The sequence below is a fragment of the Chironomus tepperi genome, unplaced genomic scaffold (genome assembly GCF_022539635.2).
Source record: "Chironomus tepperi strain 1889 unplaced genomic scaffold, CSIRO-AGI_Ctep_v1 contig_221, whole genome shotgun sequence".
Taxonomy (NCBI): domain Eukaryota; kingdom Metazoa; phylum Arthropoda; class Insecta; order Diptera; family Chironomidae; genus Chironomus; species Chironomus tepperi.
In genome coordinates this window covers 49,810-63,806 of record NW_027226343.1, presented here as the reverse complement: position 1 = coordinate 63,806, position 13,997 = coordinate 49,810, and the positions used below count along the sequence as shown (strand labels likewise).

Here is a 13,997-nt window from a genome sequence, read left to right as displayed (position 1 = left end):
TAAATAAGTTAGGACTAGTCAAAAAGAACGACTATTGTTTGATAATTTATGATTTTTGCATAAATTCACCGTTAATATCCTCTATTGCGTAGGAATGATAAGTTTAATTGATAACTTTCTATTGGTCAATTTGCTTTACTTCTATTGATAAATTCTTTGTGTTTCAAGAAGAGGGTATAGGTTGTGGATATGGTGATGATTTAAGGTAGATTAGGTAAGGCATGAATTAATATCAAGAATCATAAAATGTCCATTTTGATCATTTTGAGTTCTAAAACCATTCAATTGCTTTTCATCTTAGTTGAAAACCGTACAAATGTTTCAAATTTTGAATTTTTCCGTTAAGCTTGACACTTTTGTGAACTTCTCATTCACAAATATCAAAAATTTATCAAAAATACCATGCCATACCTAATCTATCTTTAATCACCTTCTACATTTTCAGAAATAGTATCTTTTTGTGCCTACTCAGTGATATCTGAATGGATAAAACATAAATCAAACTCGTAATAAATAAATAAATTTTCAGTTTAACTGAAAGTTCCTTGTAAATAACTTTTTCATCATGTCTTTGGCTTCCTTAATAGTACTTCATGTTTGACGATGCTGCAACCTCATCATTTAACTTTTCAAAGTTCTCCTGCATGATATTTTGAACATTTGTCAAAAGTGAGTCAATATTTGTCTTATCCAGACCTTCAGTCTTAACAGCCGGTAATATCTTTATTACTGTTTTACCACGTCCAAAAATTTTACGTTTTGAATCTAAATGTGTATATCGTGACACGACAATTGGCTGTACTACACATTGCGATTGGATAGCAACATGAAATGGTCCCTTTTTGAACGGTAATAGTGTCTCTGTGGATAAAATAAAAATAAATGAATTGAAAATTCATGAAAATTTTAAATAAAGCCAAAGAAAGAGAAGAAAAAAGGGTATTCATACCTGATTGATTACGTGTGCCTTCTGGGAAAAATAGAATATTTGACTGTGGAATGGAGAAAATAATTTTAATATTTATGATGGTGAAATTTATTTACTGGAAAATGATACCTTTCGCTCACTGACTGCCTTCGATTGCTTGTTGATGGTGTCCAATGCCGATTTATGATTTTGACGATTTATAAATATTGTGCCCCATAAATAACATGCAAGACTGAATGGCATTAAGTAGAATAATTCCTTTTTTGCAATCTGTGTAGGACGTCCAATGATTGGCCATAATTTTCCTAATACTGGAAGTAAATTCATTCTTTTATTAGAATTGAAATCCAGTTGATGAATTATTTAGTCGTGACAACTATTTATGTTGGTTGACAATATCACATCATTAATCTACAGTATTTCAATCAATCATAACGTGTCGTCTTAATGCTTTACATAAATAGATTTACCAAAAATAAATTCTATGCATTGTTAAACGTTATTTATGGCTGATAATATACGGCTAATGAATCGACTTCCTTTAACGGAAATTCAAGATTTCTTCTTTGATAACAATAATGAAAATGAATTTTGTTTAACATAATTATTATGACTAAAATTCGTCAAAAAATAATTAAGGATTTTCACCTTTGACAAAGTCAAGGATGGTCATTAAGAAGTACTTAACATGTTTAAAATAGAAATTATTTATCTACAACTACTTATAAAATTTGAAAGCTATTTAAAAGTGCATTTAAAATGCTTAGGCATTGTTAGTTTTAGCATTGTCTATTCAATATGCTTGCATCATACTTTATAAATTTTTCAAAAAATAACGTATAATAAATATTTGAAAAATAACGGTCAAAACGATTTTGAAATAATTTGTATGGTTTTATAAGTCTAAATCAAACATTTGTATGGATTTGAAATTCAAATACGAAAAAACAGACACGGTTGTCAATGTGACATGACGATGTCACACAACACATACAATGTCACACGTTCAAAAATAAGTCACACTCACCAATGAGATCAATGGCACTTTGATGATTAACAAGCACAACACTTCCTTCTTTTTGATTAATATTTTCAATTCCCTGAATTTCAAATGTTAAGCCTAAGAATTCTCCAACTTTAACAATACACCAAGCAGGTATAAGTGCATTACGCCAGTCTTTTGGTCGATGAAGCATAATTGGAATCGGAAATACTGCCGCAACAAGTGCCGAAAAAATAAAGATAAACATTTTGGAATAATACTGCACACGATTAGACATAGAAAATAGCAGAAGAGCCACAATCGCAAGTCCAATTAGTTCACTCAACGAGCACGCCATCTAGATAAGAGAAATAAAATATATAAATAATAATAGTGAGTTAATGACACTTTTATAGATACAAATTGAGCATGATCATTGTAGTTATAGTTAGACTATAATTATCGAGTAAAGTTTAATTTTTTATAAATAGCTTAGAACAATAAAATCAGCATTTTGCATGCGAATAAGTAGCAAAATAAGTTAAAAAGTTGCGAACGTGACTTGAAAGGATTTTCTAAGTTCACTGGATATAATTGAGTTTTCGTTTATGTGACATGTGACTATGGTGTAGAATTTGAAGATTAGGACGCCTGCCTTTGTTGAGCAATAAATATATTTTTATAACGCTTTGTTAGTCTTTGTTTTAATTATAGGGTGTGTTTTATGCGCATTTTATTGCCAAAAGAGCTTTAAACTTTAGAAATAGACGGAAATAAACTTTGTCAAAATAACGGTAATTTTTAATTCAAATATTGCATAATTTTCAAATATTTTTTGACTGTTAATTTTTCAAATAATTTTTGGCCGTTATCTTCTTACTGATAATTTTTGGACTTGATGCTTTTGTCGATCATGAAAAGCATCAAAATAAAGTCACACGCGTAACATATTAATTAAAAATAATCCTCTTGACATAATTTTTCAAGCATAAAAAAGCTTAATCCAACAAAACGTTACGCATAGCCGCGAAAAACGTGTATCAACATTTGATTCCGTCATTTTCGTTCAAGTGTCGTGCGTGGTAATAAAGTACTGATATCAGTACATCGTATGACATACAATGATTAATATAATTTATTTTGCTTATACAAAAGGCATATTCTGAGTAATTCACCATAATTAAGTTTGATACTAGAGATATTAAAGAAGATTCTCGATATCAAGCATGTCATCAATTAACGATAAGGCTGGGAAAAGATCATGTAAGCTTTGTTTTGAACTTTTTACTATGGTAAATGTACTGTAAATCCTAGCATTAAAATTCTTCAACAGGTGGTAAATTCTTCGATAAAATAACAATCACAAAAATGAAACGTGCCGTTTTCTGAATAAAGTTCAATGAGAAGCTTCTTCTTACTATTTTGAAATTTGGATTTCGGCAACTCTTATCAGGCATTAGTTGTTTCGACTGAATTCTTATCGTCAAATGTAATTACCCCAACAATGATTTAAAACATGTCTAGAATACACGACTTTTACACTTGACTTGTACTTATGTGTGATTGCATTATATTCAATCAAATTCAATTTACAACTAACAGCTGTTGCACTATAGAGAAGAAGAATATATCATCTTGTTGATCTTTAATTGATTTACTGATGTGGATGTTACGATTTATTGGATTATATTATGCATGTAACGGATGGCAATAATATGCAAATTTTGACTTGTTCTTATTTAATTAATTTAATATAAATTCAAAGATTACTTTATCACCATTGCAAATAATCCTAAATTAATGACATTTGAAAAAAATCCAGGAAGCTTTTCCTGGATCTCAAAAAATCCATTTTACCGGAACATCTTCAAACCTTTGATTACCGTAATTGATACGTCTGTGAGACTGTATTTTGAATAATTCTAATTTATATCGATTTTATACATTTTTACAAGCGAAACCTTGAATGATTCACAAAATGTAAAGGAACCAAAGACTTCCTTTAATTAAAAATTCTCAACTTAAAAATCACACATTAAAAATTTTATCAGGAAAACTTGTCACGCGAATGTAAATAAATAATAGTTTAAGGAGAATGTTCTATTAATCAACAGTTGATTTATGGCAATTGTCTCTGTATAGCTGATAATTTTTACACTTTTTATATAAGCCGGTCTTTCGTCCTTAAAGGAATTTTTTTCTATTGCCGATTTTTCATACCTTTTCGGTCTGTTTTGATGTGTTTCGATGGAATTAAGCTCAAATCAACAGAAGCAAAGCTCACCGCACGAGTATTAAGCAGTAACTAAATCAAGAAACACACTAAAATTACATTTAATATATGTGCGGAGAGATGGGAGAAAATTATAATTTTTCATGACTTTTCCAGACGATCCCCTTAAAATTTGAATTTTATATGACCGTTAAATTGGGTTGTGCAATTGTTTCTATTTCTGAGTGAATTATCAATGGAACTTACTGTTTCTTGGTTTGATAGGATCAAGTATTGTTAAATAAAATAGGAAAAAGGTTGAAATATAAAAATTTTAATAGAAAACCACTCAAAAATGTAAAGAGAAAGGGGAATATCTAAAAGCAAAGACACAAACCATAAAAATTCAAATAAAAAGTGACAGTTTTTTGTAAAAGGTAGAGAAATCTTCAAAAAAGTCCATTAAAGGATATTAAGACAATCCAGTCATTATTTTGAAAACATCTCCCGCCTAATGATGCCTTTATTGTGCATTACTCATAGTAAAATTTACTAATACATGGTATTAACTAAAAGAAAACAAACTAACATAAAAAGTTCATTAAATAAATTAAATGTCGGGACTTTGCAGTATTTCCATCGGCAAATCCTTCGACGGTTCCATTTTATCTAAATCCGACAGTCTCGACGTCATACTATGAAATGTTAAATCCTCCATTTTTGCGTCCTCTTTTTGATCCGTTGCATTCATAAAGTTCTGAATATTTTCAACATTTCCTTCAGTTCCTTCATTTGATGTCAAATTTTCAGTCTTTGGAATAAAGTCATGATTTATGATTTCAGCATTTTGCTTCTTTTGGTCATTTTCCTTCTCATGATTATTATTCTCAATAATCTTCAAGTCATCTTCGTCATCCGACTCAATGACAATTTTTGGAGGTTCAATTTTAGTGATTGATACACAGTCATCGTACTGCTTATCATTGGATAAATCCATAGGCTCATTAATAGGATTAAGTTGTTGATTTATGCTCAAATTCATAGGATATAATACAGCCGGTTGATCAACATGTTTTACAGGCGATAAATCAAGTGGAGATCGTTGCTTTAAAGGTGATATTAAGCTTGGAACATAATTTTCAGTAGGCATTGGTTGATCTTCGACCATTTGCGGATGTTGTTCCAAATTCAAATTGTTGATTAATCCAGAATCTTCTACTTTCTGATTTGGTACCAAATGAATTTTAGAATGAAGATCCAGTAAATGTTTACGGATGAACACAGCAGGACATAATGCACAATTATAAAAAGCAGGAATTAAATGTGTTTTTTCGTGTCTTGCAAGCTTATCTTTCCTTGAGAATGACTTGCTACATTTCGAACAATTATATCTGATGTCTGTATGTGCTGTTATAACATGACGATCAAGTTCCTTTTTCTTGTAATATGAGCTATTGCAAATTCCACATGTAAAGTTCTTGGAATGATATAAGGTCTGATGATTTTGTAGCAATTGTGACGTAGGAAATTGCTCGAAACATTTCTCACATTTATAGACTGAATTATTGAAATTTGTCAGCAATTGATTCATTATTGGATATTCGATTTTAGGCTGTGCAGGAGGTGGCGGTGGATTTGGTTCTACATTTTCGGTATAAAAATTCATTGGCGCTTGATTCTGTGGCACAAATTGCTGTTGTTCTATTGGATTTTGATTGTAGAATACAATTGGAGCCGGTTGTGGTGGCTGTTGAGGCTGAATTGTAACTTGTGACGATTTCATAGGTGTAATATGTGTTTTTTGATGAACTTCCAATTCGTCACGTTGTGTGAATGCCTGATTGCAATATTTACAATTAAATGTATTGCGGTTCATGTGAATTTCCATATGAGTTGATAACTCGACATTGCTAATGAATGCTTTTGGACATAACGTACATTTGAAATTCTTTTGAACTTCCAGATGTGTTCGTTTATGTTTCGCTAAATTCGTGCTTCTTGTAAATGACTTTGTGCACAAATTGCATGAAAACATTCTAATTCCTGCATGCACAAATGTATGCTTCTTAAGGTCAGATCTTCGAATAAAATTCTTTGAACATTGTACGCAAATGAATGGCTTATCAGTATTATGTTCTGCTTTAATGTGTATGATGAGGTTTTGATGTTGATTAAACTTTAATGAACAGACATTGCATTCATATGGATTAACTGGATCATGATTAAAATTTTCATGATTTGTGCATGAAACGGAATCGGAAAATACAACATCGCAATATTTACAGTGAAAAATTTCCTTTCTTTGTTTCGTTGTATTGCTTGTAATTTTTAATGGTGGAATTTTCTCTTGCTGTATTATAGGCGGTTCCGTTATTATTGGTTTACTGGATTCGGGTGACATTTCCTGCTCAGTTTCATCCTCACTACTTTCATACACTTTATTTGGATCTAATTTTACAATTTCCTCGAATTCATCTTGTTCTTCTGGATCAGCATCCTGACTATTTTGTTCCTCATTTCTATCTAAGTTTAATAAAATTCGCAATTTCTCGTCGCTTCTACGGACTTCATCGCGAAACTCAACAAAAGATTCAATGGAAACAAGGCATTTATGACATATCTTTGAAGGCAATCTTCCATCATTCCTTGTAATCTGTAAAGTTGTTAAACGGAAGGTCAATAACATTTTAATTTAATTAACTAATTAATAACTTACTTTAATACCCGTTGTTGATAAAATTTTCTCAATTAACTTTACTTTTCCAGTTTCATTAACTAATGACGAGAATATGTCCACTAAAACTGTTTCATTGTCTGTCTTCTCCTTCAAGCACAACCGACATATTTGATTTAACTGCATCATTATTCCAGTTAATTAATATTCATAAAAATTCTAGATCCGGAAGATTTTTTAACATTCACAATCTCGATGTTTAGCGATCTTTTACCTTTGCTGATATTGTAATTAACTCAGTTAAGCATTTTGCAAACAATAAATATATCTTGTTAAGTAAATTAAATACTTTAAAGACCGATTTTAATTTATTTTGATGAATTTCAATTTTATCGCGATTACACAAACTTTTGTTCTGATTATCAACATCTATTGTTCATAAATGACTAAAGTCATCTCTGGAGAACTTAGTTTTATAATCGTCAATTTATATAATTTAATTATCAGTAAATTAAAGGTAGGTAATGAATGTTTACATTATTTCCACTTTCAGGTAGATTGCTATTGGTTTTTATTTGTCAAATTGTCCAATATTTGAATTCTTTAGTACCGTTGAGAGTTTTATAACATTTTTAAGAAGTTAGTGGTTTAGTCTGTTTAAAACAGCGTAAACTTTATTCTTTAAAAGTTTCGCAACATACAAATAAGTTTAAGTAAGAAAATTCTCAAAAATAAACTTTATTTCCAAAACAAACTGAAACGAAATGAAATTGAAATGAACTGAAATGAAACAGATAAGTTTAAAAAATCAAAAGCCGTTATTTCGAAAAGTATGGAATGTTTATATTTTCCGTAAATTATAGAAGTATTTACAGTTTTGTGCTGTATTATGAATATATTTTTTTATATACAGGACAATATTAAAATAAAACGCAATCGTTTCTCACGTTGATTGAGCAATAATTAAGTCGTGTTTTAAGACAATCCTCGAATGAAAAAAAATATAATATAAATGCATAACTTATTATACGCAGGTAGTTGTCTCATTTGTGCACGTTCTCAAGTTACTATCGAAATAATTTCCATCACCACAGTTATAGAGTCGGGGATTTCCATTAACGCATAAGAAGTATCTTTGACAGTCATTTGGTTTTTGATAGAATCGGTATTCTTGGAATCCAAGACCTTCAACCTTTGGATCAACTGGGCATGAAAATCCAAGATATGAAGCGGCATCACAGTCATCAACTACATCAGGCCAATCGCAATGATATGTTTCTGGGTTGAATGCCAAGCCTTCTGGGCACTCGAAGATATATCCACGTCCATCAACACAGTTTAAGAATTGATTACATTCAGCATTGTTACGTCCCATTCTGAAATATCCGAATTGATGTGGGCAATCTTCTGAGGGATTTGCAGGCTGTAGAGAAGTAATCAAAAATTATTTATTACTTATGGATCATAAGTTAAAAGGTCGTTTATATAACTCACTTGAAGTAATGATCGTGCACCGCAATCGACGTCCTATAATAATTTAGAAAGTATTAATTTCATTATGATGTATTTTACTTTTTTGTTGATCGTGCAAACTTACAATTGGGTATTGACATGGATATGTGAATAAACTGGCTTTATCATTGAATCTTAATCCATCAGGACATTGCTTCTCCTCTCCAACTCCATCCTGAAAACAATTAAATTGTGTATTTAGTAGCAATTAACAACGAGGAAAAGAAGTCTCAACTTACAATACATTCTAGATATTTATCGCAACTATTGCCAACAGTAAACCTTCCATTTTTCTCAGGGCATGTGTAAACTAAAACGACAATGAGATTTTATATTTTAAGTAGGAACATATAACATTAAATATCATAAAATGTCAATAAAATACTGCACAAGTAATTATTTCGAGGTAAAGAAACTTGATCGTTATGCGTTATTAGTGGCATTCACATAATTTATTGTAAAAATGCCATCTAGGAACAAGAGATGACTTGTCTAACATTACATTTATGGAAAAATTTGTTATTCTCACGTTAATATGTATGCAAGATGATTCTTTGTTAATTGATTTTAAAGGAATTCATTAAAATAAACTCATCAGACATTTTATGGCTTGTTGCTGCAGGTTTTTCAATTAAAATTGAAGCAAATGTGATGCAAAGATGCAAAAACTGACGCGAAAAATTAAAATTTAGCCGTTAAATATTTTATTAATATTTAAAAAACATGCAAATTTGCAAAATAATTATGAATCTGCAATTTGTTCATCACACAAGACGTTAAGCTGCACACTAGTGTGATTCACATTAAAATTAATAAATTAAATTTTCACATCTCAATCCCCATTAATAAGCATGTACGGTAGATTTGCAAGTTAAAACGCTTTAAATTATGAATTTTTTATTGTGAAAGATCATTTTATGCAGCATTATTTCATCAAAACCTGCCAGTCATTATTATCACCTTTTCAAAGAAGAATTTTTTGTGAAAGGTTAATGTTATTAAATAAAAATTTATAATTTTTTAGTACACTAGACACAAAAAATTCTTCATCTCATGTAATGTATGCATGCATAAGAAAAAAACACACGTAGCGATCATCACAGAAGCAATAAATGAAGAGAGAAGCGTCAAAATAAAGTTTAACAACGCATAGTATGAAGGTCAATAGACATCAGATTCAAAACAAAATTTATTTATTTATTTAAAATGCTAGAATTCTGATGGCAATCGTGGATAGACAGATAGTAAACAATGAAATAGGAAATCTATCAATTATTCAACATCTTGGAGGTAACGAGATATGCATATAATAACAATTTGTCACTGATCATCGTAAAAAATGTAAAAACTTTACAGTCACACGCAAATGTCCTTTTTAATATGGTAATTAATACTGCTCTGATTTCATTTTCTCAGATATTAAATAACTTCGTTTGTTGCTGTTGTTGTTGTAGATCACTGTTGATGTTACATGCGACAGACAACATTTAAGCCACTGAATTGCTTCTTTTAAGCTTTTTTCGAGATATAAATTTAATTTGCACATCTTTCACGACATTGCTGCCTTGGCTATATTCGTAGATGAACTTGATTCGCTCAAATTTATGTTAATATGGTCTAAAAACAGATTTGCGAAATACCAAATGGATTATTGTTTTTGAGCAACTTTTAAAATTCAATTCTGATTTGAACTTTCAAAATTTTTATAGTTTGTGACTGAAATTTGAAAGATCAAGTTTATGACATAACCTTAAAAATTTGTATTCTAATGGTTGGGTTGGGTCCTAGGCTACCGAAAATAGTTATCGGAGACTTATTATCTTGTAAGTCAATTAACTCTTGAAAGATTAAGGATCCTGTAAGAAATCGAGTCAAAATCGAGTCAACTTCGTCTTCTACCGAAATCTAAAATCAATATTCATAACCTAACTCAATCCTAACCTAAAAATGACCACAAAAATCAAATAAATATTATTTATATTAGCTTAATCATCCTAACTTTGTATTGACTATCTTCACAGCTTGTTCATAGTCCAATAAAATAGTAATGCATCCAAATAAGACGTTTTTTTACTTGTTTTTACGATAAATATGGGTTTACTCCAAGTTTACTCATCATTCATCGTCACGTGAATGAAATGAAATAAGAAGAATATGATGAAGATGAAGAAGACAAATTTGATTATTATTTGTAAGAAATGCCATTTGGAATTCAATGAATAAATTTTTATGCTCAAATTCATCACGAAAATTGAATAGAAAAAAATAATATTGAAGAAGTCATACAATGCGGATACATATTACTCAACCCATATTTAATTAGACGCTAAAGGCCCGAAGATATCCATTGATCTGGGCAGTAGGCATATTTATTTATTTACAACCGTCTCTCCATGTGTCGACCTCCTCAATTAATGTTGCAATATATCGTAACATTTTCAATGAATGTCAAAGTTAAAGGATACTACTGGTTGGTATGCTGTTACTACCTATTCATATTATTAATAAATTGGAAAGGTCATCATCTTTTTATTATATAATGCCCATTCATCACTAAATGCTTCTTTTTCAATCATCTTCTATGAAATTCTTATTGTTCACCGTGTTGAGACTCATAATTTGAATTTGCTTATGCGATTCATCGTTAATTAAATTATTCGCATATTTTAAACAAAACAAAAAGCTACAAAAAGATGTGGTGAAGTCATTCTTGAAATTTGCATTTTTTAAGAGCCTAGAGCTGTTGTCTTGATCTGATGCACCACATAAGCAAAATTTATGAATCACTTATTGTTTCCGTTTACTATTGAAAATTTGCATAAAAGTTTAATTAAAAATTTCAGCAGTCTTGAGAGCATTTTTGTATATATTGGTAGAAAAGTAATTCTAACCAGATGTTGGAAGAGAATTTTATTTTTCAACGGTTACTGAGTTTTTAAATTTGAATTCGTTAAATTTAAATTCAGTCATCTTGAAAAGTTCACAAGAATATCTGAAAAAATATATAAATTGCTTAATTAAGCAATTTTAAAGCAAATAACGAGCATCTAGTATAGTGCATTAGCTTACAACAGAATTGTTTGGAAGTAAGAATCTCAAATTCAATCAGAATTTAAAGAAAATCATTGAAAAATCGCAAAGTTCAATAAATTACAAGAAACTGTACATCCAGTCATACAAAGTGAGTACAAAAGAACAATATTTCAAGGTAATTTATGCTATAAAAATATTTCATTCATGAATTATTCTTCTTCTTTCTTTCCATTGAAGTTGGAAGATGACTTAAAGATCGATAAATGAATGAAAGAAGAAGAAAAAAATGCCTTTTTATCATTTCGATCAATTGAATATTTAGTTATGGTTTTAAATAATGTCTTTTATTTCTGTTCAGTCTCTCGAAATATTGTTTGACGCTGTTCCATTATGCAATATTCAAATTTTCAACTCTTCTTCGTTCATCGACACGCTTCATCCTCAATTGTCTTCACATGTATGTGGCGATAAGCGTATCGTGTCTCAAAAATTATATATATATAAAAAAATTCGTAATTTCACTTTTTATCATCACTTCTCTCTCTCTCTCTTTTCCTTCTGTTTATCAGCCATATTTTTCTCATATTGCAATATGTAATGAGTGATGACCGAAAACACACTCGCGTGCTATAAACGATATGTTAATTATTGGTCTCGTGTGTTTATATTTCTTATTAAAAAGTTGCTAATTTCCTTTCATTTTTGACCGTCTGATTTTGATAATTCGGTCACTTGATTTTTTTTTTATTTTTCAATCGTGATTTAAATGGACCGCGAATGAATACAATAATATTTATCTACAATGTTAATTTTTCATGCAAATCTGCATCTCACCTTGTGTAATAAACACTATCAAACACAAACATAAATTCACCAGCGATATCTTTGACATGATGAGTTAATAAAAGATTAAGATGTGACTAAAATAAACTGTGAAAAAATTAAATGAAAAATAATCTCCAAAAAAAAAAGAATTGTCGAGAGCGTCTCGAAAATCCGATTTGATCGCGACGAAACTCAAAAATCAACTGATGGGAAGCAATTCAATGTGTACAATACACAGAGTCGTGGCCCTCCACGATTCACCACCGGTCTATAGATGAGCATTTGTTGTTGTTTGCCAGCATCTCATTATATTATTTTTTTCTCATAAATTTGCATCATTTTTTCTCGTTTTTTTTTTTAATACATATAGATGTAGACGAGACCCACTGATGAATCAAAAACCAAAAGATCGACAAAAATATATATTTAAATAAACTTTAAAGTTGAATAAATTGACATTTTTCTCTCTCTTCTGTTAGTCTTCAGATTACATTCGAGAGTATGGGATCTATGTCTTTTCGACATTTGCCTCACAATAATCGTGTGTGTATTAGTACACCTATCAACAGGAATCAGAAAAATCTCTCATGATCATTACTAGCTAACAGATCATCATTTTTCCAATGAACAAAAAATTGTAAGTTGGTAGTTATGTTCTTGGATTTGTGTGCAATGTGATGTTCTCATTTGTTGTTTCAGTAGAATTTGTCTGAGGCATTGCATTGTGGGTGAATAATCTAATTCCATGGCTGAATTCAAACAGGAAAAATATCTCATCAACAGACTTGAGTGTTTCAAGTCATAAATCCGTGGTAAAAGCTTTTAACATATAGAAATGCTGATAATGCTTAATACAATAACAAAAACAAGATTTAGAATCATAACCGGTAACCTTGCGAAAAAGTTTAATACTTCTGTAGAAATATATAAATAGATAAAGGAACAACATATTTTTATGAGATCGTCAAATATTTTTGATGAAGTAACTTAACATTTTTCTAGAAGGAAAAAGTTTTATACTAGGATAAAGACCTTACGGATGAAAATATTATCAAGGTTGAAAATACAGTCATAGTTTCTGCCACTTTTTCCCATACAACTCAACCACTGCAAGTTTTTATTAATAAATTTTTGATAGTCAACGGTTTTTCCTTAAGTACGTGAAAGCCATAGAGCCACACATGTGATATATTATTGTCATTATAATGATGATGATCATCGTCATATATGAAAATGTTAATCCATTGAACTTTTTGTTTAATAATGTCACCGCACACAACTACCAGACATCACATGCAATGTGCGAATGCTCTCACTCTCACGTTCATCTATACTAGTATTTCAAGATGTGTTGTATTCGCCAAATCATATGTGCAGTTGCTCAATCGAAGAAGCACATTTGACAAAAATATTAAATTGAATCCTCCTGAATGAATGTATCACATCGTTTGGATGTGACTTCTCGCATACTTGCACAATGAAAATCTATTTTTTTTTGTCAGTTAATGCCTATTTTTCGCAAAATAAATTATTAACACTCGAATAATAATAATAATAAATATAAAAAATGCAGAGATTTCATAATTTTCTATAACATCACGACAAACGGCAACAACACACAGCATTGGGGACGATGCGATGTTTGTCGACTAATAACATAATTAATCATACAACCATCAAAATGTCTATCATGAAATATATTTTTATTATATTCAAAAGCATCATTATGATGATGCCCTGTCTACTAATGCAAAGTGGGGAATCTATGCGACCTAAATATGCGAAAATAATAAAATAAAAAATTGGTAAAAGAAGACGATGAGGCTTGTTA

The 13,997-nt window shown here is 30.2% G+C and overlaps 3 protein-coding genes across 3 annotated transcripts; all 3 read right to left on the bottom strand.

Annotated features, from left to right (window-relative positions):
- Positions 1 to 534: 534 nt before the first annotated feature.
- Positions 535 to 4,261, bottom strand: Agpat2 (1-Acylglycerol-3-phosphate O-acyltransferase 2). The gene is made up of 5 exons (XM_070640740.1): positions 4,131 to 4,261; positions 1,956 to 2,268; positions 1,058 to 1,239; positions 950 to 992; positions 535 to 861 (listed from the first exon to the last, which is right to left on the bottom strand). The coding sequence occupies exons 2-5, from the start codon at positions 2,266 to 2,268 to the stop codon at positions 581 to 583; spliced, it is 819 nt and encodes a 272-aa protein (XP_070496841.1). The 5' UTR covers positions 4,131 to 4,261; the 3' UTR covers positions 535 to 580.
- A 350-nt stretch (positions 4,262 to 4,611) lies between these two features.
- LOC139090884 (zinc finger protein piragua-like) lies at positions 4,612 to 7,415 on the bottom strand. The gene is made up of 2 exons (XM_070640742.1): positions 6,839 to 7,415; positions 4,612 to 6,775 (listed from the first exon to the last, which is right to left on the bottom strand). The coding sequence occupies exons 1-2, from the start codon at positions 6,983 to 6,985 to the stop codon at positions 4,733 to 4,735; spliced, it is 2,190 nt and encodes a 729-aa protein (XP_070496843.1). The 5' UTR covers positions 6,986 to 7,415; the 3' UTR covers positions 4,612 to 4,732.
- A 329-nt stretch (positions 7,416 to 7,744) lies between these two features.
- On the bottom strand, positions 7,745 to 12,384 carry obst-E (obstructor-E). The gene is made up of 5 exons (XM_070640732.1): positions 12,176 to 12,384; positions 8,548 to 8,618; positions 8,394 to 8,483; positions 8,291 to 8,323; positions 7,745 to 8,219 (listed from the first exon to the last, which is right to left on the bottom strand). The coding sequence occupies exons 1-5, from the start codon at positions 12,231 to 12,233 to the stop codon at positions 7,821 to 7,823; spliced, it is 651 nt and encodes a 216-aa protein (XP_070496833.1). The 5' UTR covers positions 12,234 to 12,384; the 3' UTR covers positions 7,745 to 7,820.
- Between the last annotated feature and the right edge of the window lie 1,613 nt (positions 12,385 to 13,997).

Coding starts and splice junctions, on each gene's coding strand:
- Agpat2 (XM_070640740.1), bottom strand. CDS start 2,268: ATGGCGTGCTCGTTGAGTGAACTAATTGGACTTGCGATTGTGGCTCTT. Junction 993..1,057: donor AGGCAGTCAGTGAGCGAAAG/GTATCATTTTCC, acceptor TCCATTCCACAG/TCAAATATTCTATTTTTCCC. Junction 862..949: donor AGGCACACGTAATCAATCAG/GTATGAATACCC, acceptor TTTTATCCACAG/AGACACTATTACCGTTCAAA.
- LOC139090884 (XM_070640742.1), bottom strand. CDS start 6,985: ATGATGCAGTTAAATCAAATATGTCGGTTGTGCTTGAAGGAGAAGACA. Junction 6,776..6,838: donor TATCAACAACGGGTATTAAA/GTAAGTTATTAA, acceptor ACAACTTTACAG/ATTACAAGGAATGATGGAAG.
- obst-E (XM_070640732.1), bottom strand. CDS start 12,233: ATGTCAAAGATATCGCTGGTGAATTTATGTTTGTGTTTGATAGTGTTT. Junction 8,619..12,175: donor GATAGTGTTTATTACACAAG/GTGAGATGCAGA, acceptor TTGTCGTTTTAG/TTTACACATGCCCTGAGAAA. Junction 8,324..8,393: donor ATCCATGTCAATACCCAATT/GTAAGTTTGCAC, acceptor AAATTATTATAG/GACGTCGATTGCGGTGCACG.